Raw genomic sequence first — 25,186 nt, 5'->3', positions numbered from 1 at the left:
TGCTTCAAACTGTTTAATAATTTAAAGAACCTCTGTGGAAACAAGTGCATTTGTTAACCAGTCACAACCAGTAATTAACTCCTTTGGAGTTTTAAGTTACTTAGGGCAAAATGTCTTAGGAAGAGTACATATTATTAGAAAGCACGCCAAAAATTTATTTAGTAGAGCATTCAGTAGCAGTTTTACTCTGCTAAGAAGCTCTGTAAAATTCTACTTATATAGTCAAGGTACATAAGTTCTAGTGAGTTGGTTACATTATCATAATTACTGCATATACACTTTGAAGACTTTGTCTTTTAGTTTCAAGCATGACTTATTTTCACAAGCCTGATTAGTTACCACACGAGGCTTGCTACGGAAAATAGCATGGTCTCAGTAGTGAGGAATTAAATCTTGATCTACTCTAAGCTTATATTTATGTTGCCATCTCCTCTGTAAGGCTGCAGTACAAGACATCTCTGATTCTTTGTTTTTGCAGTATCGGTTGGCAGCTCTACCTAACGCACATTCCTGAAGAATTTAACTGCTCTGCCTAGAAGCCGATTTTCTGATACCTTTAATGTCTGGTCGAATTGATCTATTTTAATGGAGTCTTCTTCGGTGAGGAGCGAGATACCACGGACCAGAATGCTGAGATCTGCTGCTTAATTAATTGCCAGAGTGAGAGACGCTGAGATTCAGAAATCTTTGGGGGTGGGGTGGAGGTGGGTGTGGAGAAGTGTAGTTTTGGGGCGGAGGCGGCGATGTAAGATAAAGGGATGGGTATCACACAGGGAAAAAAAAATGGGATTTCTTTGAGGCGCTGAGGTGCTGCATAATCGCCTCTCAGGAGAGAAGTTAAAAAGCAAAGAAGTGGGAGGAGGTTGGAGGTTAAGGTACTTAAAAACATAGCTCAGGCACAATTTGTTTTTCTGGTGGTGCTTGCAAAGGCTACAGTCCCTGCTTGCAAAGTATACTGCTGCTTCTTTTAAGCGATTAAGAATGGATGCTGGCTGCTTGTGAGATAGTGTCAAACACCGTTCCTCTAAATTCAGGGGCAGAGGAAAAGGGAAAGGGAGAGATTTGAGGAAAGCGAAAAAGGGAGGAGACGAAGACTCTTCGAAAGAAAGAGGAAGGGAGACTGCAAGAAGGAGGGGGTTAGGAAAGAGTTGAGGGGAGAGGAAGAAGACGGGGAGGGGTAGGAGAGAAAGCAGTAACGAGTGTACGAAGGAGATGGTGAGCGAATAAAAACGAAAACACCGAGCCATTAAAGCACACAAAAGGAAAACTCTTCTTTGTAAGGCACCCAAAATACTGTGAGGGAAATATCGACCCGGGTCACGAGAGAAAGATGACTCTCTCCATCCGTGTTTCGGAAAGCTCTCGGCCCTGTTACTGACGACCAAAGTGCCATTAGGCTAAAGAGCGTGTCTGCGTGAAGAATGCAGCAGGAGAAAGCAGGGTCCGGCTGCGCAGTTTGCCGAGCGCCTGCTGGAGCGAAAGGGAAAACCGTGCAGGGCGTGAGACTACTGCGGAGTTAAACCTCCTCGCCCCGCCGGGTCACTGACGATCTAGCACAGACGTGCGTACAGCGCCCAGGGCTGCCACCCGCGCTGCGGGACAGGGTGAGACTGCACTTTCCCGACGCCGCTTCACCGCGAATGCGCCCGCCAACCCACCCGTTGCTTACGCAGAGGGGCCCTTCCTCTCCTTTCACAAACCACTTGTCCCAACCAAATCTGACCTTCGAAACATGTTTGCCGGCACCCTCCAGGCGGCCGCACAAATGGGCTCCGGGTTGGACAGGAGCTTGTGAAGGGGAGAGAGGGCTCCGGATGCTCAGGGCGGGCGAGGGCTCAGGGGTGCCGGAAGGGGAGACTGGAAGAGAGGGAGAGAAGGAAGAGAGTCTGAAAGACTGGCTGAGCCGGCCTGGGGACAGCCGCAGGCATGTAGGCTTCTGAGGGAAACGCTGCTGCCTCCAGGCCGGTCAGAGCTCTTCTCATACCACGGGCTCTCATTCTCTCCGTTTCCCTTGCTGTTCCCGAGGAGTCTCACAGCTCTCCTCGCTGCGACATCACCAGCGGGTATCCCCTTACCAGCCCAGGCAGCGCGCTCCCTCACGCTAGAGCGCCGGGCGCCAGCAGGACGGCCCTCGCCTCTCTGCCCGGCTGCTGCGCTCCTCCGCCACCGCCCCCACCTTCTCCAGCTCGGATACGCCACCCCGCAGCGACAGGCGCTCACACGCGGAGGTCGCGCACCAAAGAGGGGCGCTAGCCGTAGAACAGCGCTCGGTAGGGGGCGTCCTGGGACTGAAAGTGAAAAAGCTGGTGGTGGAGAAGGGCGCGGGGGTCGCCCACCCAGAAGCTACTCACTTGAGCCAAACCCCCTAGCCCCAGTCGGGCCACCGCCTGGCGAGCAAGTCCATCTGTGGCATCCGCCGCCGCCTCCTCCTTGCACCTCCTCGCCGACCCCTCCCTCCGGGGACCTGCATCCCGCTCCGCCAATCAGCGTCCGACTGTCTCTTCCCACGTGACCCCGGGCGGGCTAAGGACCTGCTGCTTCCCAAACGCCAGAGGGATGCGGGCGGTAGAGCGCAAGAGGCGGCTGCTGGGCAGAGGGGCGCCTTGACTCCCTCATCGGCTCCTCTCCTTAGCCCCCGGACTCTCCGTCTCATCTTGCTTTCCCCGGGTTCCCGGAACCCCTTCTCTATGGCAGCAACCTCTCACGTCTCCGGTACTGCTTCTCAGCGGACGACCCTCTTGCTCCCGGTGCTGTGCGGGGTCACTGGATGTTGCTGAAACTCTCAAGATCATGCGCGGGTTTGGCTGCTTCTTCCCCGCCAGGTGCCACTGCCACCGCCGTCGCCACTGCTGCCGCCGTCCGCGGGATGCTCAGTAGCCAGCTGCCTGGCCCCCGAGATCGTGTGTTCTTCGGAAGCCGTTTACTGCTGCAGAGTTGCGCGAACTAGTCATGGTGCTGTGGGATTCCCCGCGGCAGTGCAGCAGCTGGACACTTTGCGAGGGTTTTTGCTGGCTGCTGCTGCTGCCGGTGATGCTGCTTATCGTAGCCCGACCAGTGAAACTCGCGGCTTTCCCTACCTCCTTAAGTGACTGCCAAACGCCCACCGGCTGGAACTGCTCTGGTAAGCCCAGGACCCCAGCCCCCGACCCCTTAACAACTCAAAGGAAAGCGCGTCTCCAGCGCCAACGAGTCTATATTGGTGGGTCTCCCCAGTCCTTCGCCTCCCATCTCCCCAAATTGTGAGACCGTTCCCCCTCCCCCCTACTCTCTTCCCTGAAGAGCACTGCTCAGGAAGGGATTAAGGGACAGAAAGTGTAGGTGTCAGAATCTCTGCAGCTTTGCACTTAAATTGGAGCTGGGAGGATTTTGAGAAATATTAAATGGGATGGTTTCGTGACTTCGCTGGCAACAGAGCACCAATCCGTAGGGAAACAGTAAAACAGAACCTTTCTCATCATTAAGGGAAAAAAAGTCTGGCTAGAATGAGAGAGAAATAACTATGCGAAAGAATGAAAGAGAAAGAAAACCTTTAAATCAAACGGTGATTGCTGAGGAAATGCTGATTTCTGGCTAAAGTGCTGTGAGGATGCACTGATCTCCGTTCAAGACCAGGTCACACAGACTCAGAAAAGAGCTTGGGTTTTGAGAGAATCAATGTGTGTGTGTGTGTGTGTTTCTCTCTCTCTCTCTCTCTCTCTCTCTCACACACACACACACACTCACACACGCGTGCGCCTTCCTCACTTTGACTGAGAAAGATGTGTTTGCAGCCCAGACATGTCGCTCTCTTTCGTCCCCGAGCTCCTAACGTAGGTGTTGCAGGGAAGTTGAGAAAAGAACCCTTCGCCGGTATTCTGGCGGCTGGGCTCACGCGCAGTCTGGCGGAGGGAGGAACCCACCCGTTGGGCGCTGACTCCTGCATTTATGGGCGGGTTTCGATGGAGTGGGTCAGGCTCTCTTCTTGCTCGCTCGCGGCCCTTCCGTGTCTCAAAAGGAGTGGCATGCTTCGGTCTGCTAATTAAATAGGGCCCAAGGATGGGAGTTGCTGCACTCTGAGCTATTTCGCATATCAGTACCGCAGCCTGTGGTATATACCAGGCTGGATTGTGGTGTGATTTCATTGCATTTGAAACTCCATAAACATAGCTGGGTATTGCTGCCTAGGTCTGATCTCTTCTAGTTTTAGTAACTGTGTATGCAGTTTTTCATCTCTGTAAGTATAACTCTGCTGTATTTAAATATGAGCCTGAATAAAGTGGTTTTCAGAGATATATGTGAGCTGAAGTGTCTGTAACTTTAGAGAGGAGGGGTTGACCAACTGGAATTAGCAGAATGAAAAATTATATAGCTCCAGGAAGTCACTGATGTAACTTCCAAGAGGAAAATTATTATGCATCATGGTAGTGTATCCTTTAAAAAAAAACAAGTTGAGATTTACAACCCTGTTAGATTTCAGTCAATAGATTACCTCTCTCCTGTTTTTGGCAATTTCTAAATTGAGCATTTTTATAACATTCAACATTTTCTTAACTTAATTTTTGTTCATGCATGCATGTATGTGATTCTGGAAATAATAATTTCCACTTTGCAAATGTCTTATCACTTTTTAGGTGCCTTATTACTGAAACACTGAATGACCTACAAAATCAGTTGTTTGAAATATTGATGGCTCTAGAGTCCAACATAATTGGTTTGCTTCATTCCTAACTATAGCACTGTTTTAAGAAAACAACCAACTTAAATGTGTCATTGGGATTGGCAGTTGAGAAATTCATCATTAGCCAGATATCTTAAGGGGATCTGCAGAAACTAAAGAGAAGGGACTGGTTTTCCAGGCACATTGTCAAGTCCCTGGCACACACACCCCCTTAACTTAGAGGTGATCAATCTTCATTTGAGCCAGACAGGCCATCACACAAAACACTGTGCCTGTTTATCTTTATTATTGGGGCTTTGTTTCCTCTTTGTCTGGAGACATTCCAAATAAAGGGTTGTTTTAGACCTTAAAGCAAAAGAACAATTAAAGGTGGAGAAGTGGTAAAAATGACATTCACAGACCATCATCTGCTGTATTCTAAGATACGGAGTTTGGGTAATAAAATATAGTCCCAAAATGAGAAAAAAAAAATCAGGAAGCAAGAGTAAAGCTTCTTTCATCACTGTCCATATTAGTCCATACTAAAATAAAATAATACTATCAAAAGGGATATTAAAAGGGAACTGGTTAGAAAAGAATTGTGAAATATAAAATGAATATTGATCACTAGATTTTGAGGTTATCAGTAGAGAATGACCTTGCACTACAGCTGTGGTTATAAGAATTGAAATATAGGACAATTCTTCTAAAGCTTTAAGTTGTTTTTGTTTTTGTTGTTGTTGCTGAAATCTATAGCATTTTATGACTGGAGTGCTGTTCTCTTTAAATTTGAGGTTATGATGACAGAGAAAATGATCTCTTCCTCTGTGACACCAACACCTGTAAATTTGATGGGGAATGTTTAAGAATTGGAGACACTGTGACTTGCGTCTGTCAGTTCAAGGTAAGAAGTCTGAGATTTGCATCTTCTAATTTATTAACAAGACTACAAAGGAGGAATCTCCCTTTACAACCCATCACTTGGCAATTTATAGCTGTGCAAGCTAAGAGGAGAGCTGGCACCAAGCAAAAGTACTGGCAAGAGAGCCAACTGGTGTCAAGAAGACATATGCCTCTTGGAGAAATGTATATGCCAGAGTTATAAATGCCACTAGAGGTAGAATATTCAGGTTGTGCTTTGGGGTTGTCAAAGGAAAATTATGTTTCTGTATACCTTCTAGCATGCATTTTATAAGTCAGCTGACTGGAACAAAAAGTCAAAATAGTAAGAGGGGAAAAAGTATGAATTTCTACTTTTGTTCTTTCTGTTTGGAACTATCGTCTTTTGAACTTATTGCTCTCTGTTTTAATGACCTTGAGTTTAATTATCCTGGCAATCTGGTTAACTTTAAAATTAATTCCTCATTAATATGCTTTTCTAACTACTGGGCTAGTAAAGAAATCTTGGAACTTAAATATGTCAACTTTTTCATGGGTACCACACTCAATACAACTGAATCTCCCAGGAATCCAAAAGAGTATGCATAACCATAAGTCATTTTATGAACATGAGAACGACTTTGTCTAGAGTTAAAAAAAAAAAAAAAAGAAAGAAAGTAAAACAAAGAGGTTGCAGCATGGGTATTATCAAAACTAGGTTATTGATATTTACTAAAGATAGGACTTTTAATATCATTATTAGTCCTGCTCTGACAAATGCTTTTTGCCATGCAAATTATAAAACGTTTCCTCTCAAGATGTTCATATAATCAGTTTTAAGTTCAAATAACATAGACACTGGACCAATCTTCTGTATTCAACTTTCAGGGTTTTCAAATGACTTTTTTTTTTCAAATGACTTTTTTAAAATAGTCTTGAAATATAACGTAAGATTCAACTTTAAAATGTACATATAAACAAATCGATGCATGTGAGAATCAGGGAAGGATTTCCAAAACTGCAAACCAAACCAAAAAAAAAAGATATTGAACAAAAGAAAACATTAAACTCCAATTCATTGGCCTAAATATTTGGTTTAGTATGTAATACTTAAAAGTATTGATAGAATTTAAATATGTTAAATTTAATTTAACCTACAGGTGAGGGAGTTCACATTTAAATATAGTTTTAGTGGTTTTAGAAAACAAAAAGCTTCTGAGACATTATTTTCTTTCTAAGGATGTATAATAGACCATTGTTATTTGCGAAGTACACCACCTCCTGGCAGGTCAGTACTGCTGTGGCCATCCTACAAGTCTTTTAAAACATACTAGAGTTTGAGAAACATATACAAGAATATTTAATACGCATGTGGCACCAATTTCTAAAGTCTCCACCCGCACTAAACAATGTAATTATGTTCTTTCAATGAACTACATGAGAGAGATGCTGCACGAGAACTCTGCAATTCATAGTTCCCCCAAAAGTTATAAACTAAAGTGGAGGGATAAAACAGTTGAATAATCAGTAAGAGTCCACAGGATTTTGTGGATTATTTTTTTCTCTTTTAATTTGTGTGATTTTGGATACTAAGGAAGGCTTACAAAGTGAACTCATAAGTAGTAAAAATGAAGTAGGAAGAGCATTTCTCAAACAGAAAGCTGGCATTCTAAGAAAATTTCACCAGAAGAAGAAAGGAGTTGGTAGAACTCTAAGTGGGTGAATGTGACCAAAATGAAATGTATACTATTTCTCTACTAAAGGAAGTTTATTGGGTTTTCACTTGATACAAAGGATTTTAGTAAAACTTGACAGAGATATTTGTGGTTTTCAAATATTGGTCAACCAAATACAGTTGTCATTGCCTTAAATTATTTCTGAGTAAAACAATTTTTTTTTTCAGGGCAGATGCATGCATGCAAATTTGAATAAGGAATTAAACTATAAATTTGCTCTTCCTAATGCTTATAGCATTTTAAATTTATTGCTAGATGACTACTGCTGTTAGTTTGTGCGTTGCAGTAGTTGTCAGTCTGACAGGAGAAAATAAATATTTCCCTAGTGAGAAATTTAGATTCTCAACATACCGATGATGTACAGTGGGTTATTTAAGTGGAAGAGCAAATAAGAAATACGTGTTGTATAGAGAATAATAGGGTATTTTAGGTTAAGAGTGTCTTGAGTCAGTTCTTTTACTAACACTGTACTACCACAAGACTCCTTATGAATTTAAGGGACTTTTTGTTGTCGTTGCTGTTGTTATTGTTTCTGATAAAAAGAAGAGCTCCTGAAAATGTTTTTTTTTCCTATTATTCTAAACTTCTAGCTACGTTCATCTACTCTATTTCTTCTGCATCAAGATACAAGTACAAATTCTTCCATTCAAAACAGGATGTTAAACTACAGTCTAGAGAAATAGGTATATGTAATCTCTAATGCTGTCCAACTAGGGGTATTATTGGATCAATAAAGTTAGCACTTATTGACCTTCATCTCTCTTAACAATTTAAAATAAATTAATGCCTACTCATTAAATATATCAACTTGTTTATTTCTTATAACTGAGTGATACAATTATGTTATCCTCCTTTTAAAGATGAAGAAATTAGGGCCCAAAAAGATAAAGCAACTTACTTATCCTATAGATAAAATCTAGATCCTTTGACAAAATCCAATGTGCTTTTTTAGAAGGTGTTATATATGCAATTGATATATCATTAAGAACAACTAATGTATTGTAGACAGCTCTTAATATCAAATGTGATACAACTAATTCTTATGTGATGACATGAATTTGGGAAATGACCGCAACCCCATTCATTCTGTGAGTGCTGGTCAACCTGGCAAGAGAAATCAAGGGTGGAGCTGAAAATTTAGAAACAGTAGATGGATGGATGGAAAAAAGGAATACAGACACAACTGTAGTTATTCATAGATCGTTTTGGTCATACAATAAACAATGATCCGTTTATAATTAAAAATATGTTTTATAGGTTTCATTTAATCCAGCTATTAAATATTTTTATTTAATAAGCCATGTTTTAGCTCTACAATTATTCCCCATCCTAGGGCTACATTTCAAATTAACCAGAACTCAGTGGCTTAAAATAATGAACATTTATTTTGTTCATGAGCCTGCAATTTGGACAGGGCTTAATGGAAATAACTCATCTCTAATCCACAGCACTGGGTAAGGGGCAGGGATTGGGAGGGGTAAGTCTTAAAGGCTTGGTGCTTAACTCATCTGAAGGCGGTCCCTCACACGTCTAACTGCCAGCTGGCAAGATCAGTTCTTCTCCATGTGCCTCTCCATGTGGGCTAATGTGGGCTACTTTGTAGTACAGTGACTGGGTTCAAGGGTGAGTGGCCATACAGAGCAAGCTAGTCAGAAGCTGTATGTTTTAATGATGTAGTCTCAGAAATCATAGACTTTTCAACTTTCCATCACAGGTTCACTCAATCTATAAAAATCAAAACATTTTGATGTTTAAGAAAATGTAAAATCTAATCACAGAAGAGTAAAAGTTACTAGTGGAATGGTCATAGAATTGGGACATATGCAAGTTTTTATCCATTTTTTAAAGAGAAATGTACCATATTCCAAGGCATTCTTCCTAAACCTTTGACAACTGGGAGCACAACAGAATTCACTTAACATCTGTTGAACACCTTCTATATGCCAGATTCTGTGCAAGGTGCTGACAATATAGAAAACATAAGTTTTGCATCATTCCTAGATGCCAAAATCTCAACTAAAAAATCTTTATTAACCAAACAAGCAATAAATCATGTGGAAAACCTCTTTTCCTCAGGTAAAGTTTTTGTTCATTTGTAGCCAACTGAATTCTATATATTTTAGGGTGTCAATTTGTTGAATACACTAGTATGGTATGTAACTGGCTGCTTGAGCATTGCAGAAATCTTAAAACAAAATCCTTCTACTTCAAAACACATATTGGGAGAATAAACTTAAGACTTTAAAACCATCTTAAGAAAAATAGAATTGTTTTTTACCCTGGAAGGAAGTTTATACAACACATGGACCTAACCTTCTGAGCTTCAGATTTGATATTTCTTTTACCAGCCAGCTGTAGAGGCTTTAACAAGTTACTCAACATCTGATTCTGGCCCTTCATATGAAATTGAGCAGTATCATAATAACCATTAAAAATATTTCTAATAATTTGGCATCTCTTAATGCAGTAGTTAGCCTAGTTTCACGTTTAGAGTTATCCTATTTATTTTTCTAATTTTAGAAATGTCATGTTTTGGTGTTAATGTTAGCTGTGACTCTGTTAGTTTTATATAGTGTCATGAAAGGCAAATAATTTACATTTCTTTTTATAAGTGAGTATTCCAAACTATTTTAAAAGCATGAGTCTGTTAATTCCCCAAATACCCAGTTAACCATTTCAAATGGGGAAACTGAGCTATAAACTTGTTAAGTATTTAATTGCTGAGTAATATACACAAGGTTCTACACCAAGACAGTGAGAGAAATGAGAGACCCAAGGGCCAAACTCCCACTCCTGAGCTTTCCTGATTTAGAGAGTGCTTCTTCTTTGTGTTATTCGTATTGATGAGTGCAAGTCATGGTACTAAGGGCCAAAAATATGGTGCTGATAATCTACAGTTAAGCTCTTTTCAGCTCCATACAAATCTCCCTTTTGGCTTGAGCAGAACTTGGCAGCTCTGTTTTTAGCACTGCTCACATTTGGCTTACTGCATCCGTCAGAAGTGGCATATGAACACTTTATCGGTTTATTCGGTATTTTAAGATGTGTATCAGCATTGTGTACTAGCACTTGGACAGAGATAATAAATACTTCCCACCCCCACTCCCCATCACTGACTTTACATCTGAGTAGTCTGCAGAAGTGAATGAAAAAGATAGAGAGATTCTAGAGATTGGAAAAGAGAAAATGTAAAGTATTGGAACCAGGATTGTATATGGAGATTAAAAGGTAACTAGAGGCAGGAATTCTAGGAGCCCACCATGTGTCGCTAACTAGTCCAGTAGTCCATACTAATCATGACTCTCTTCTGCCTACTGGAAAGGTCAACGAGTCTATTGACTATAATGTTACCAGCTGCTCCCCTCTTTCTGGTCTCACCTCCATAGCTCAGATATTATTGTAATGGGTCCCCATAAATCCTACCTACATTCTCTTGTTGCCAGTCCTGAACAATGCACATTTATCAAGCACCTCGCCATCCACTTACCCCTCCCTGGTCATGGCCAGCCCTTCTCACCCCAACTCCCCAGTCACAATGCTCTGCCTTGGCACCAGCCCCATTTATTTGGTGTCTCCCCAGTAGAAGTCTTTGGAAATTCCAGCTTCCCTGATCTTTTCTATTGCCTTCCTAACTGAGTAGTGGCTGAAATGCTCAGTCTTATGATATGTCAGCTTCCAAATGTAAGTTAAGAAAAATGTTTGGAAAGCTTATGGAAGGCAGCCTACGTGTAGATATCGCCTGACTAAAAGTGAATTGCCTATTGATTTTAAAATCCCTTATTAGTGAAAAGCTATAATCAAATTAGTTTTATTATAAATGCATAAGTGTTATATATTTATATAAATATTTTTATATATTATATATTTATAAATATTATAAAAATATATAATCAAGAAATAGATGAATCTGTGAGCCAATAGTACACTCTTTGAAATGAATTATTTTAGAGGCTTTCGGTATGTCTATATTGTAAATTGTAGAATAACGATGAAGATTCTAAAATCTGTTTTGAATCATCTTGTTAGCAAGTTTAGTCTTCAGCATATGATTGTGGTACAATTTGAATTTACTGTTTGGAGAAAAGTGGATCACTATTAGTAAAATCATTTATAAAAGTTTTTCAGTAGTAGATAAAAAATAAGACAAAACAAGATTTTCATTTAAGAGAATGTTGGCTTACTACCATTTATAATTTGTAAGGATGCTTAAACCATTAATATGTAAAGGCTAAGAGTAAGAGTTAAATCATTGACTGGGAAAGTACAGAAATTATTTACATTTGTAATAAATGTAAAAACAAATAAACCTTAGGTTGTTATCACTCAGATTATCAACTTATCAGGAATTTAACTTCTTTTTTTGTAAACCCTTGCATTGAAGTTTACTTATGAGAGAGTTTCAGATTTATTTTCATACACATTAAAACTTTCCTACCCATTTCCCTAGATCATTGGCTTATTTGTATGTATTATGAATTTACAGGACATCAAAAATCCAAATATTTTAATAAAAAAGGAAAACAGAAACATTTCCTCATAGGCATGTATATGTATGATTTATCTTACTTAGTTTCTGGCAGAGGTGAACATTTATAATCATCTTGATCATTACATGTGTTGTAATTAAACAATGAAGCGCATCAGTAGTAGTGATCACGAGATAATCACATCCCTGGCGTAATTAGCAGGTATAGGACACAGCCAAGTATCTCTAATGCCTTAGAGTGTGATTGTATTACAATGACTATACCCTGTAGCTTGCCTGATTTCCCCTGTAAAAATCTGTACTTTTTTGTTATGCGGTTGATTTAGAAATGAACTTTTCCCTTCATTCTTTGGAATAGACAATAAAGTTTACATAGAGTTCAATGGTTGTTGAGCTTTTTCCTATCCTGTAGACATTGTTTCTCCCTAGCCTGTGTCTGTATCAGTGTCCAATGCCATCAAAATACATACGAAAACTTATTTAATAAACCAAATGTCCTGTCTGAATATGTAGAAATTTGTTGAGAATTTAAATTAAAAATGGAAGCTTTCAACTGTATTCTTCTCCAAGCGTAGACAGATGTTATATGTTTTTTAATAGCTTGAATATTTAGCATGTTATTAGGTCCTCCTCCCAAATGGAAAATACATCAGTAAAGGATAGTATTAAATAATATGGATGCATTTGTTGTTGTAGTCTTTTGTTCCTTGTCCAATCTCTTCATTGAAAATATCTGTCAATTTAGATGGTATCTAAATCAAATGACTGGTTGGCTGACTTGACATTGCCTTTTTGTATATTTGAATGATGTCCTACAAGGTAAAAAAAAAAACTTATTGGATACGATGGGGTCAGTGAAAATGAAAAATCATGGTTTCTTTTGTAAATGATAATTTCTGTGAAGGATGACAGAGGGAGACAGACCCTAATATTAACCAAAGGCTTATGTCTGTGTGTTCCCCAGTGCAACAGTGACTACGTGCCTGTGTGTGGCTCCAATGGAGAGAGTTATCAGAATGAATGTTACTTAAGGCAGGCTGCGTGCAAACAGCAGAGTGAAATACTTGCGGTGTCAGAGGGATCATGTGCCACAGGTATGTATGTGATCCTGCAGACTGCCTGAAACCTTCTGAATAGATCCTTAGTCATAACATCATGTCTTGTTTTTCTTATTATGTTAAAACCAAATAAATAATTATGCCTATATATTGGCTAAACAAGCCTCGTATCCTTTTGTAAAAAACATGCATTATTCCAATTCTTTGTCTTTTTTACATTTCAAATCACTTCTGGATGAAAAATGAAATCTACCATAGAGTGGTTGGGAATTTTGATACACACGTCATTTAATCTCATGCAGACAGTTGAATAGTAGTCAAATATAGTTTGAAATCTGGGACTGACCACCCAGGTGCCAGATATATTGATAAAACTGTTATTTACCTATTTGAATAATGGCAGTTTCTTATGGAAGGAAGATTTTGCAAGTTTAGATTCTGAAGTTAAGTTTCAGCTAGACTAAGCAGGTCTACAAAATGCTAGTCTTCCCATTTGGCACGTTATATTTAAAGGGAGTATTGGTGATGTACATGATTTCTAATGATGTCTGTCAGTTCTGATAGTTTCCTGATTCATTGTTGTATTGTACCAAAACACGATAAAGAAGTGTGGCTGGATATGCTCATCAGCTTTTCAGTTTTTTGCTTTGTGTACAGTGGATGTTAGAGTTCGACAACATTATAAGTGGAAAAGGTGAGCTGATTAAAGCCCAGCTTGATAAAATACTTTAAAATGAAGCTGTTTCTAAGTTAGTCTTCGGACAATAAAATCACATACATTAAAGAAACTTTAGTGTCCCTTGAAAGTTATTACCAATAAAAAATTAACACCTTTTTGGAAAGTCATGGTTTCTGAGAAATTGAATGATATAAGCATGTCCAGAAAAAAAAAAAGCAGTAATGATGTAAAATATACTCTTCCTCCAAAAACGGAAATAGAAAAGCATACTGCCAGCGAAAGTCTATTAAAGAAAAGAGCCCCTCTTAGATAACAAGTATTTCTGCATTCTGTATTATGTTAAAGTTATGTGTATGATGGCTGAAGCAGGCAGGGAAGTAAGCAAGGAGAAAAGTCTCATAGGTTTTAAAGGATTGTCTTAAGCCTAGTGATTGTCAGTAATCAGTAATATTCTAACTTGTATTAACAGCCACCAAAGTTTCTAGAGTTAGCAGAAGAGAATAGTATCATTCATCATGGACAATGGTCTAGGTTGGTTTGTATATATTTTAAGGAGTTTTTTTCTCCTGAATGATTCTTTGCTGAAGGAGGTGAATGTCTCACGTGGAAAAATGGTTGGGAGGCAAGCTGGACCATGCTCCACTTGCTTTTCATTTGCTAGAGCAAACTGGCCATTGTTGCTCAGCATGCAGAGTGAGCAATAATGAATAAAAGTGACAGCAAAATGTGAGTCACTGGACTGGTTTCCCCAGTAGGAAATAGGAAGACCAACATGCTACTCTCATAGCAAGGATGTGGAAAATACAAAGATGAAGAGGAAACTAATTATGGAAAGCTAATCTACTTTCCATAAGGAATAAAAATGAAATAAAATGAAACTTTAGGACAGATGGAATAGAAAGCATGGAACACCCAACTCCCAGAGCCAGGAAGGATGTAGGCAAATATTAAGGAGTTTGTTGAGGAAAGGATTTGCTTACTTGAGATCATGTAGGACAGTAGCAAAATGAAAATCAGTAGACAATGATCATGATAAACAGGCCTGAAGTTAGCTAATCACTGATGATGTTTGGTAGCAAAAGCTCTTTCTTATTTATCAACCTCCAAATTCTTGTCAGCACATACAATCACATTTTCCTGATTCATTCAAGTCTTTCCATTCTAGCTGCTAATGTGCTAGTTACAGTATGAAAATAAATTCTTAGCCAAGTAGAAAATTTAATCACAATTGAGTAATCCGTTCTTAGCTCATTCACATACTTAGATTTCTACAGGATTTAATTAGTAAGCCAGTCTTGCTGAATGTATCTTCTATTGACTTGTAAATCTAAAAGGTTTTAGATCTGAATAATGATAGAGGGACCAAAGCAATTTTGATTAACCAGGTCTGACTGTAACTAAATTGAAGTTCTGAGTTTTGATCTATAAAAGGGGTTATAATTCTTTTCCTCATAGGTTTTCCATTTATGTTTTAATGTTGTTTGACACTGAGTAGAGGTTACAAGTTATGATCTCTAGGAATAAAAGGCAGTAGAAGGTATAACTTTATATTTATTATATTTCATTGAACTTAAAAATTGCTTTATCCATAAAAGGGCTTCCTATTAGGCAGTTTGTTCAATGATCTCACTGCCAGTTTCATTGTTTGCTTTGTAAGAAAGGCATTAACTAGAAGCCCAGATTCAGGTCCAGTGGCATGACTTCTTTTCTTTTGTGCTTCTATCTGACTCAGAAATCTTTCCTAGGCTACTTATCTCTAGTTTGCCAAGATGATTCATCTTTTAATAGGGAAGCCATTTAAGTTTCCCATCACATTTCATGATGCCATGGTCCTAAGTGACCATTTCTCCAATCTATTTCTCCTTTTTTCTCTAGTTTCTTAACTTGGGTCAAATCAAACAAAAAATTGCCATAAGGACCATAGCCCATAATTTTTAGAAACATCCATAGAAAATACAAGCAAAATACTACTGCCATTTTATGTTGATTTTCCCCAACCATATGTGCTTATTATGAAACATAAACATAAATAAGCAATATATTTTCCCAACATTTTAATTGTTATATTCGAGACACAGAGCTATGTATTCAAAATATGCTATTGTGTGGTAAATCTCAAAATAGTCCAGTGAGGTAGGCATTACTATACCCATTTTGTAGAAGAGAGATAAAGCTTAGGAAGTTGAATCATGTTCCCTGTATCATCCAATGAGTAAGACTTTGGAAATGGAAATTCATAGCATTTGTGGATTTCCTCTTATGTGTGATATAAGAATAGAAAAATGAACAACATATGGTCCTTGACTTAAAGAAGTTTATTGTCTTAGTGGCAAAGGAAAAAAGATAACTATGTACATCCAACTATAATATAGGAAGAGAGAATTATATTATAATAATAAACTTATTATTAGCCCCTGATGACTATAAAAAGTAACCTGAATTAGCCTTGTAAAGTAACGTGTCAATTAAAATTTTTGCAGGGGAAGTATACAAAAAAAGGGGAATTGAAAAACATTGTCCTTTCAAGCACCTATGATTATCAGTTCATTTAACAGGAATATTCTCCTTTTCAGGAGATGAATGTGTTAGCCTTTTTTGATCTGTTATCATGAAACAATCAAGGCATATAATAAAAATACTTACTTGATTCTACATTCACGACAAAAGGTTTACATTGTAAGTTGTTTTAACAATCAATCAGTTTTCCAATTAAGGAAAGGATATGCTGGCCCAAAGACATATGCCCCAGTTATAATTAATTAATGAGTTGACATTATTATTTACTACAGTGTCAGAGTCTGTAAATTTAGTTAATGTGAGTCTCTATGAAGTCTGACAATGAAAACTATTGTTCCCTCATGGTAGAGATAATACCATAACATGATAACATGGGGAACTATTTGGGAGGCATCTCTTCTTTACTACGTTAGCTTTCTGTAAATTTTCATCCGCCATGTCTCTTTCCAGGCATACCTCTGAAAAACAGGCCAAATGGTATTTGATCTAGATATTGAATTCTGGTTGAGATTTCAATGTGAAATAGTGATGTATCAGCCAGAATACCAAAATTAGTCTAATTTCACAGTATTAACTTTGAAATTACATGATCAAAATGAAATTTGAATAGAAAGAAGTGGGGAGACAGAGGAAGATGATTTTCTCCTCTTAACAGGTAGAATCAGTCTTGACTCTAGTTGAAATAAGATAGAATTTGAGTTAAAGACCAAGTTAGAGAAAATTATGGCCACTCTCCCAACCTACTACAATATCTTGACCAGGTGAGGGGAGAAAGATGATGTTTCTGAACCGAGTTATCAGAAATAGACAGCGTTGACCAGTTATTATGTGGGAGTGAGGGAGAGACCTGTAGAAAGAGAAAACAGAAAGGGAGATTTATTTTTTCTCCCAGCCTCACTCCAAGAATATCCAACTTTAAGTACAAAAACAAAAGCTAAGCTTACTCTTCCACTGATTTCAAAAACGAAGGATGATTTTAGTCTCTTTAGCAGATCAAATCATCCATAATTCTGGTATTTGGAAACGTATTAGCAATTTTATAAAAAGACTAATTTTTAAGCTGTGCTTCTCTTTGTGCATGTGCAATTTACAAGAATATAAGCCTCGATTATGAATTTATTTGCCATGTCTTAACTTTAATTTGTAAAACTCACTGATTGTTATGTGTCCCTATTTCGATTTTTTTTAATGATATAAAATTTAGGCTGATTAAAATAAAATATGAAGAGGGTGCATGGGTGGGTCAGTGGTAGAATGCTTGCCTTCCATGCAAGAGACCCAAGTTTGATTCCTGGTCCATGCAGGAGACTCAGGTTTGATTCCTAGTCCATGCACCCTATTTTTAAGTTATACTAATAGAAACCAAATTAAATGGATGTCAATATACATTATTGGATTAAATGTTGATAATTTTATCAAATAATGATATTATGGTCTTAATTTAATAAAGTCAGCTTAACCTAAAAAAAAGAATCATAGATATTCTTTTGATTGTGTTGTTTCAAGTAGGTACAAATTGTTTCTTTCCTATTTTATTTCTAGATGCAGGATCAGGATCTGGAGATGGAGGTAGGAGTTACTTTTTATATATGAGGAGACTTGCAATGAATATTATTTATGGATATTTACTTATATGATTTCCATTATAGATATCTTAGACAACTTAACATTTTGTATTTAAGAAAAAGGGAAAACATAAAAATGGCATTCTCTATTAAGTAAAGGTATGTACCAAAAATTCTTTGGTATGTTTGTGAATAGTTCTAGAGCTCTTTCTCCTTCTACCATTTCCATTCATTCACTTGTATTCGAGTTATTTTGGGAAAGATTGCAAAATATAAAAACTTCCTAAAAAGGCTTCCAAATATATATGGCAAAAACAGAAAGAATTTGTGAGGAAATCATTTGAATATTGGATTTAAAATATATGTAATACTACCCTCAATTATCAAGTACTAATGTTAACACACATACATTACCATTTTAGCCAGGTCCTAATTACCAAATTTATCATTTGAAATTGAAGGATATTTAGTTTGTAGAAGAAAAGTGAGAAGGAAACAAAATTTAAACCAGTGAAACTAAGATGTCTTTACCTCTCTGATTACCTTAACCTATAGTTAATTTCACTAAAATAAGATAAAAATGTTTTCATTATTAAAGTATGTATTTAAAGATATATACGAGATGAGAGATGAAAAAACTTTAAATTTTGATCAGACGTACTTAAAAAGATTTTATTTATAGTTTGATTCTTCATTGTAAATGTCCAAGATAATTTTTCAAATGAAATCCAAACAAGATTTGTATACACAAATGAAATCCAGACAAGATTCAACCTTTATATGCACAAAGAAATTTATGTATAATTTCAACAAGAATCATCAAAAGAGATAAGGAAAACCCATGCATAAAAACTCTCTCAAGGTCTTGCTTGAGTTCTGAAAAATAAGTAAAGATGTGATTCCAAGTTAATTTTAGTTTTTAATGCAGTATTTGATAGAAGGTTAGTAAAAGAAGACCTTGAGTTCAGGAAAGTCAGATCTGTAATTCAGACATTACCAAGTTGAGGCAATACTTGAAACATTTATCAAGTTGCCTTATGTAGTGAAGGGCTTAACCGGCAAAAAAGCAGTAGTCAGTGAGCACAGTTAGAGCGGCATATTGGAATACTGCTGTTTTCCATAAAGACTAAAACCCAACAGGAGTCAAGATTGAGTCCCACGAGAGCATGAAATGAATCTTAACATCAAATGACTTTGGACAGACATTTGACATTAGGACAGTTTCACTACTTCTAAGTAATTAATTTTTATTGTTGTTGTTGTTGTTTTTTATCCTTACCTGATTTATGTAGTTCTCCTAAGAAAGCTTCCCTAGAGGTTTTGAAAAGAAGAGCTTAGAAGAACAAATTAAATCTTAAAGAAAGAGAAAAAGAAAGAAAAACAAATTTCCTTAAGTAGATATTTCACCATTGAAATATTCAGAAATTAATCAATTTAAAAGTGTTCCTTTCGGGAAGAAGTAGCTGATTTACAAAATTCTGCTTATTTCCCAGCTGTTTACTTTTATGTATAGATTACCTAATTTGACAAATAGGGTATTGAATTCAAACTGTTCCAGCTCGTATTCACACGAGTCTTTTTAATTTTCTAACATCTCCAAAAACAAAACAAAGTACTCTAGAGAACACAGAGTATCTTCATTGCTCTTTCTGTTACAATATAGATTTTTTTATTGAGTCCTCTACTATATCATACTTCATTTCTTCCTTTTTTTAATAAAGGAGGTGCTTTACATTTCAGACATTTTTTTCTGGTTTTCATTGGTTCTGATTAAGACATGCAGGTGAAAGTGAAGTCAAGCTCACTCTTCTTTGTTGTCCTTTATTTTGAAATATTTGATTCATTAATGTTTTCTTGTGATGCAAATAATTTTTTTTTCTCAGAAATAATTTCAGTCTCATGAATATGAAGTTTATAACTTAAGTTTCATAGAATTGTGTTGAATATATCGGTTAGATACCACTTCTTTTCCCTATTCTTTTTTTCTTTTTATACTTCCTTTTAATTATATGTGCTATATAATAACTTGAAGAAAAAGCAAAGCAACTTATTAAGAGATACTTGTATTTGAAAAAAAAGATCATATAATCCATTAAATTCTCAATTGTATTTTTTGTTTTTAAATAATTATTTTGAAAGTTATGGTAATGAGGATTTACCGTTAGCTGAGTAAATTTTTGTGTGTCCAGGAATAAAATGAAAAAGTTTTTTTGTGTGGTTAGCTTGGTTCAGTTTTTTGTTCATTCGTTTGTTCTGTTGGTAGTTTTTTTACTGAATTACTTCTTCCCTGATGTATGTTACTTTGTTGTAAAATACTATTGTTTTTCATTTCTTTAAATTTTTTGTTCTATTGCAAGATGCCAAAAAAGCTTAATAACCGGAATGTGAGTTAAAAGCCTAACTCACATGTCCATTGGATTGCACAAAAAATATTTGACCTGCCACCTCTACTGTACTAAATTCAGACTTGCCTCTGTATTCTGATAGAGTTCTTATTACCAAAGTATCCCACCGGCAAGAATCACTGTCTTTGAATTAACCAGAAGTGACTGAATTAAACATAACTAGTGATTGCTCTCACTTATCTCTATGGCATGTATTCCCAACAATGTGTATTTAGTTAATAACTGAGGCATCTTCGCTAGCACTTTTTATGGTTAATGGTTAATTTCTTATTTTTAATAAAAGTTAATATATTCCCAAATAGAAAGCATTGATCTGAAGAGTGAAGTGAAGAAATTTACTTGCAAAACATTTATGTGTGATTGTCATAAATGATAACCCTAACCCTCCAATTCTAAAATCATTTTAAAAATACATCAATTTTCCTTTTTTCGGATTGTCCTAGATTGTTAAAATGGATGAACATTACATTAGTAATGAAGATTAGACATGATTAGTTTTTAAAATAATTTAAGTTTAACCCATTTGCACAAGGGTGTATCATCATTTACTTCATTTGAAGTGACATTTTTACTATTATATAAAAGGGATATAACGATTTCATTAAATTTATATTAATTTGTTAGTATGCATTTCAGAGGAAGCTTTAAAGTCTTTAACTATTGATCTGTTTATGTGAGTAAAACAATTCAAATAGCTACCTTTATTTAGGTAAAGCATGTTTACATTATCTCTGACATGATTCACAAATGGGCATTTGTACTTAATGGTATTTTGTAGCCTAATAGCAAACGAACACTATACAAATTTTACACATTGGCTTTTCCCATTTCTGTGACAGTATCCTCTTCTTTCCGGGTTTTAGAGAACTGATTAAGATGAAGACTATCTTGGTATTATTAGTTTTCAGCATAAAATTTGCTCCTTACTGAACTGTGTTTTCAAACAAAAATGATTGTTGGAAAGCTTATCTACGTCAAATAGCCTGCTTTGGAGAGACTCACACTTGAAAAAAAATTCACAGTAAACTATAATTAACTGTACAATGTGTTATAGGAAAGTCATGAGTGGATGAAATTCTGAAGAATCTCAGAAACTGGTTGAAAGAAAAGGGTTGGTGTTTCAAATACTTATATATATGGAGATTTAATGTCGTAAATAAGAAAACGGGTATGCGTAGGAGGGATAATAACGTCTTATCCACCCACAGACTTCCTTAAGCTACCAATACTGCAGTAAGAGAAAGTATTAAGGAGACTCCTTTCAAAATCCAGGGATGTGTGGGTGGTTGACAGATCATTTTTAACCCCTACTTTTCTCCCTAAGTTTCTCAGTCATATTAAAACAAGGCTATAAATGTTTTCCATTACACTCTTTTTAAAAACATTTATGGACTGCTCAGATTTTTGCTAGATTCCTAAAAATAAAATTCGTCCAGTAAAATGAAAAACCATGCTTTAACTTAAAATTATTGTTAAATCTTAGTTAATGTTTATCCTGCCATATGTCTGGCAAAATCTGCAATTAAATTTTCATTAGCATCTTATGGGAACGTCTAAAGAAATAAAATGTATCTGAGATGTAGGGCATAGTTACAGTCAGTACGTTTTCATTTTATGAAATAAAACAGAGCTCTGAGCCTATTTCCACAATATATATAATTGTTTATATAGTTTTAAGATAATTTTAAGTATATTAATGTCGATATGTACAGCAACTAATCAAATAAAACAAGTCTGTTATTTGAATAAAGAAAACCTCTTTTTATCTGAATTATCTGGATAATTGTGATTATAATAACTTTAGAATAGAAAACCAGTTTGCAATATGCTATTAATTAATGCAAATTGTGCCATGAAAATTACCTTTATGTAAAATTATTAAAGATGCCCATAACTTATACTACCATTTCATATATTATTATTAGAAGAGGGTCCACATTGCAATAAATTGTAAATTGTAAGCCACTGTTTCTGATTATGTGGATTTCTAATATTGAGAAAGAGTGTTGTAAGAAGTTTGAGAACTTGAAAATCTCTTTTTTTAATCCTTATCTTTCTAATGTAGATTTAATAATATTCAGGAATTCAGTTGAATTGAACAAGCCCAATATAATCTAGGTAGTTGTAGTAAAATTTCTGAGGTTATAACAATGAATATGACACTTGACACTTTCTTTACACTCAAGTAGATTACATGAAAATTCTCTTCTCAGCACACAATAGGAAAAAATATAATTCTAATTATGAAAAGGAAAATAATCCTCTGCGGAAATAAAATGTTAAATATACTGTGAATAGCAAGGAACTGAATATTGTTCCATAAAATATGCTTACAAGAGACTAAGTATGTTTTCTTCCAAGTTGCTATACTCATTCCCTGTACTGACCCACATTTACGTCCCCTTCTTTCTGACTCGGTAGGCTCTGACAAACACAATATGCCTCCCTACCATGTTTCTTTTCCTTTTCTTTTCTATTGGATCCACATTACAGACAGTCTGACAGGAATCAATTGTAAGCAGCCTCAGCTGAAATACTGATTCAATAAGAAAATTCTACCAAGCATGCAATGTCTGCAATTCTTCTAGGGCAAAACATCTGAATAGAAAGCAGAAGTTACCCCGTTTTTGCTTCTTGCACCTGGGAACTGCTGTTCTGCCTGGACAGGAGCTTATGACCATCTGAACCCCAATTGAAATCTCATCTCAGTTTTTCATACGCAGCATCCATCTTACTTTCTCTCCATCGCAAAGAGAAACAGTATTACAATGGAGTAATGAAATAAAGGTAGAATGAATGAGGCACAACAAGAGAAAATGAAATAGGAAAATACACACACACACACACACACACACACACACACACACAAAAGGAGAGAAACAGGATGTGACTGATGGAAAATAGAGAAGAGAGAAGACCTTGTTATCAACATGGCGAATGGCTAATAGTTTGTTTTCACACATAATACCTTCTTGAAAAAAAACACCATTTTGTTTTTTCCTTACAGTAGAGCAGTAATAGTTGCATGAATTTCTAGAAAAGATTTACTGGGAGTGTGAAATAAATGCTAGAAACTTTTGTCTGAGTCATTCGTATGAGTTTGTGTAAAAACACAATCTAGAAAAAGAAAAGTAATCCTTGTGTTTTGTGTGATAGAAATGCCTTTGGATTACAAATGAGAAGATTTGTATTCTAAATTCTTAATTGACTCTAAGGGTATCTACTTGATTTGCACTCTCAGACTCCTTGGAGCATCATTTATTTTATCAGTAAAACAGAATAACATCTACTTATAAGAAGGATAATCATAACAAATTAATGCAAAGAACTTTGAGCATTGAGTAATTGAAAAATATTTATATTTATATATATAAATGAATAATAAAATAATTTTAATTTAAATTCCTACTACCTTTACTCTTTATTCCAATTTACTCTAAGAAGATAATTGCTCTGGAATGTTTACTATGAATTTGAGTCTTATAATTAGTGATTTTAAGTCCATGGTTTAAAATACTGATGCTAGTTTGATGACAAAGACTCTACAACTCCAATCATAGTTTTCATTATTTAGAGGTGATAGCTGCAACTTGAAGGGAACTGAGATCACAACTTTGGAAGAGAAATTCATCTAGAGGAACTGTGGTTATACCAAGATAGATTAGAAATAAGGAACGATGTTAAAATTTCAAAACGAAATGATTATCCTTAAAACTATAGCTACAGGCATATCTCCTCCATAGAAAACCAAAAGAAAAGAAATGGGAGAAATTCACGATATGGGGCATTCATTATACTTATAAGGAAAAATTTCCATCAGGTCTGTAAGCATTGCAAAGATATTCTAAGAATGTTTGTAAAGCTTTTTAGAAAGAGATTCCTTTAAAATAGATACTAGAGATGAATTAGATAAATCTTTAAGGATGTCTATACTTATGCATAATTATTTGTAAAAAAAATCATTGATTTATGACAATATTCACATAACTTTAATTTATTTCATCACAACAGACTTTATTGTGTAGATGATCAGAAGGGTTTAACATTTACCTGCGATCACAATAACAATGTGTGATAACTCAGTCCTTGAACTTCAAGAGGGAAACTGTAGTCCACAAAGTTACCCGGCCTCTAGTAGAAGCTGTTTGCAGCAATTACATCATACTCTGTCATTTTGTAAATCATAAATCCCTTTTCCATGAACCCATGAGATTTTATTATCCCTTTTTCTTGTAACTTTTCCGCCTTTGCTTTTCCTTTTGAAATCATTGCTCTATCCAATGTAGTGTTCAACCTCCTATGAGATTTTGTTGTTGTCTGTTACCCACATGTTAATTATGCTACTTGGGTCATAGCATATAATGGTTTTCATATATTCTGTTCCATTACTTTTACCCTCTATCCTCCACCCCAATCTGTTCATTTTCTTCTATGAGTATACACTCCAAGGTATTTGATACACTTTAAAATGTTGAAGATATATATGTAGTATGTTTGTATGAGTGGTAGTAAACTATGGTTAAAGGCATAAACTCTAGAGCTAGACTTAAGGTTTGACCTTGGCACCACCACTTACAAACACTGTGACCATAGACAAGTTACTTAATCTCTCTGTTTTGACTTTCTTCATCTGTGACCCTGGTAGAGTCTCTTGAAAGTAGACTTTGAGATTGAGACTTGTTCACAGGGAGTTTACTGAGTAGTGTTCTCAACATTAGCATTCGTGGAAGGTAAGAAAGTAGTATTGGGCAAAGGAAGAAATTGAGCTGAATCAATTTAAAGCAAAGCTGCATCAGAGCTCATGGGGAGCTTTCAAGATGGGATGGACCTTATGAACTGCCATGAATTGGGTCTAAGGGGCTGGGCCCTTACACCCCCATTATTGGTCAGTCATTCAACATGGGTGACACCAAGCAAGATATTTTACCCTGGACAAGTTGAAGTAGGCTCTCTTTAGCTAAAGAGTAGACTTGCAGAGAAACTCAGCTAGGCGTTGTCTGCTTACAACACGCCCAACAGCTGAGGAGTGAGTTTTTGGTCCTGGATAGAAAAAATGTGAACTTGGCCCATGGCATCCACTACAACCTGTAAAATATATCACAAAGAACAAAGCAGGCAAAATTCCTGTCATTCCAGAGCTTATTTCTTATGAAGAGACCCAAACAGTGAACAAACTGTAGATGGTTATGTATGTAGGGGATTAAAGTGCTATAAGGGAATTTGGG

General features: G+C 36.5%; 1 protein-coding gene and 1 long non-coding RNA gene across 2 annotated transcripts in view; one reads left to right on the top strand and one right to left on the bottom strand.

The window, feature by feature from the left end:
- Nucleotides 1-1,256: 1,256 nt before the first annotated feature.
- On the bottom strand, nucleotides 1,257-2,465 carry LOC143676466 (uncharacterized). The gene is made up of 3 exons (XR_013172101.1): nucleotides 2,352-2,465; nucleotides 1,724-1,857; nucleotides 1,257-1,467 (listed from the first exon to the last, which is right to left on the bottom strand). It is a non-coding gene; the product is annotated as an uncharacterized LOC143676466 (long non-coding RNA).
- Nucleotides 2,466-2,528: 63 nt separating this feature from the next.
- Nucleotides 2,529-25,186, top strand: part of TMEFF2 (transmembrane protein with EGF like and two follistatin like domains 2) — a 237,573-nt gene continuing 214,915 nt past the window's right edge. Inside the window, exons 1-4 of the mRNA XM_077151984.1 lie at nucleotides 2,529-3,121; nucleotides 5,431-5,540; nucleotides 12,702-12,831; nucleotides 17,534-17,560. Coding sequence (XP_077008099.1) covers nucleotides 2,950-3,121; nucleotides 5,431-5,540; nucleotides 12,702-12,831; nucleotides 17,534-17,560 — 439 coding nt within the window. The 5' untranslated portion in view covers nucleotides 2,529-2,949. The remainder of the gene's footprint in view (nucleotides 3,122-5,430; nucleotides 5,541-12,701; nucleotides 12,832-17,533; nucleotides 17,561-25,186) is intronic.

This window comes from Tamandua tetradactyla, chromosome 3 (assembly GCF_023851605.1).
Source record: "Tamandua tetradactyla isolate mTamTet1 chromosome 3, mTamTet1.pri, whole genome shotgun sequence".
NCBI lineage: Eukaryota > Metazoa > Chordata > Mammalia > Pilosa > Myrmecophagidae > Tamandua > Tamandua tetradactyla.
The sequence above is the reverse complement of the archived record's forward strand: the minus strand, read 5'-3'. Positions and strand labels throughout refer to the sequence as shown.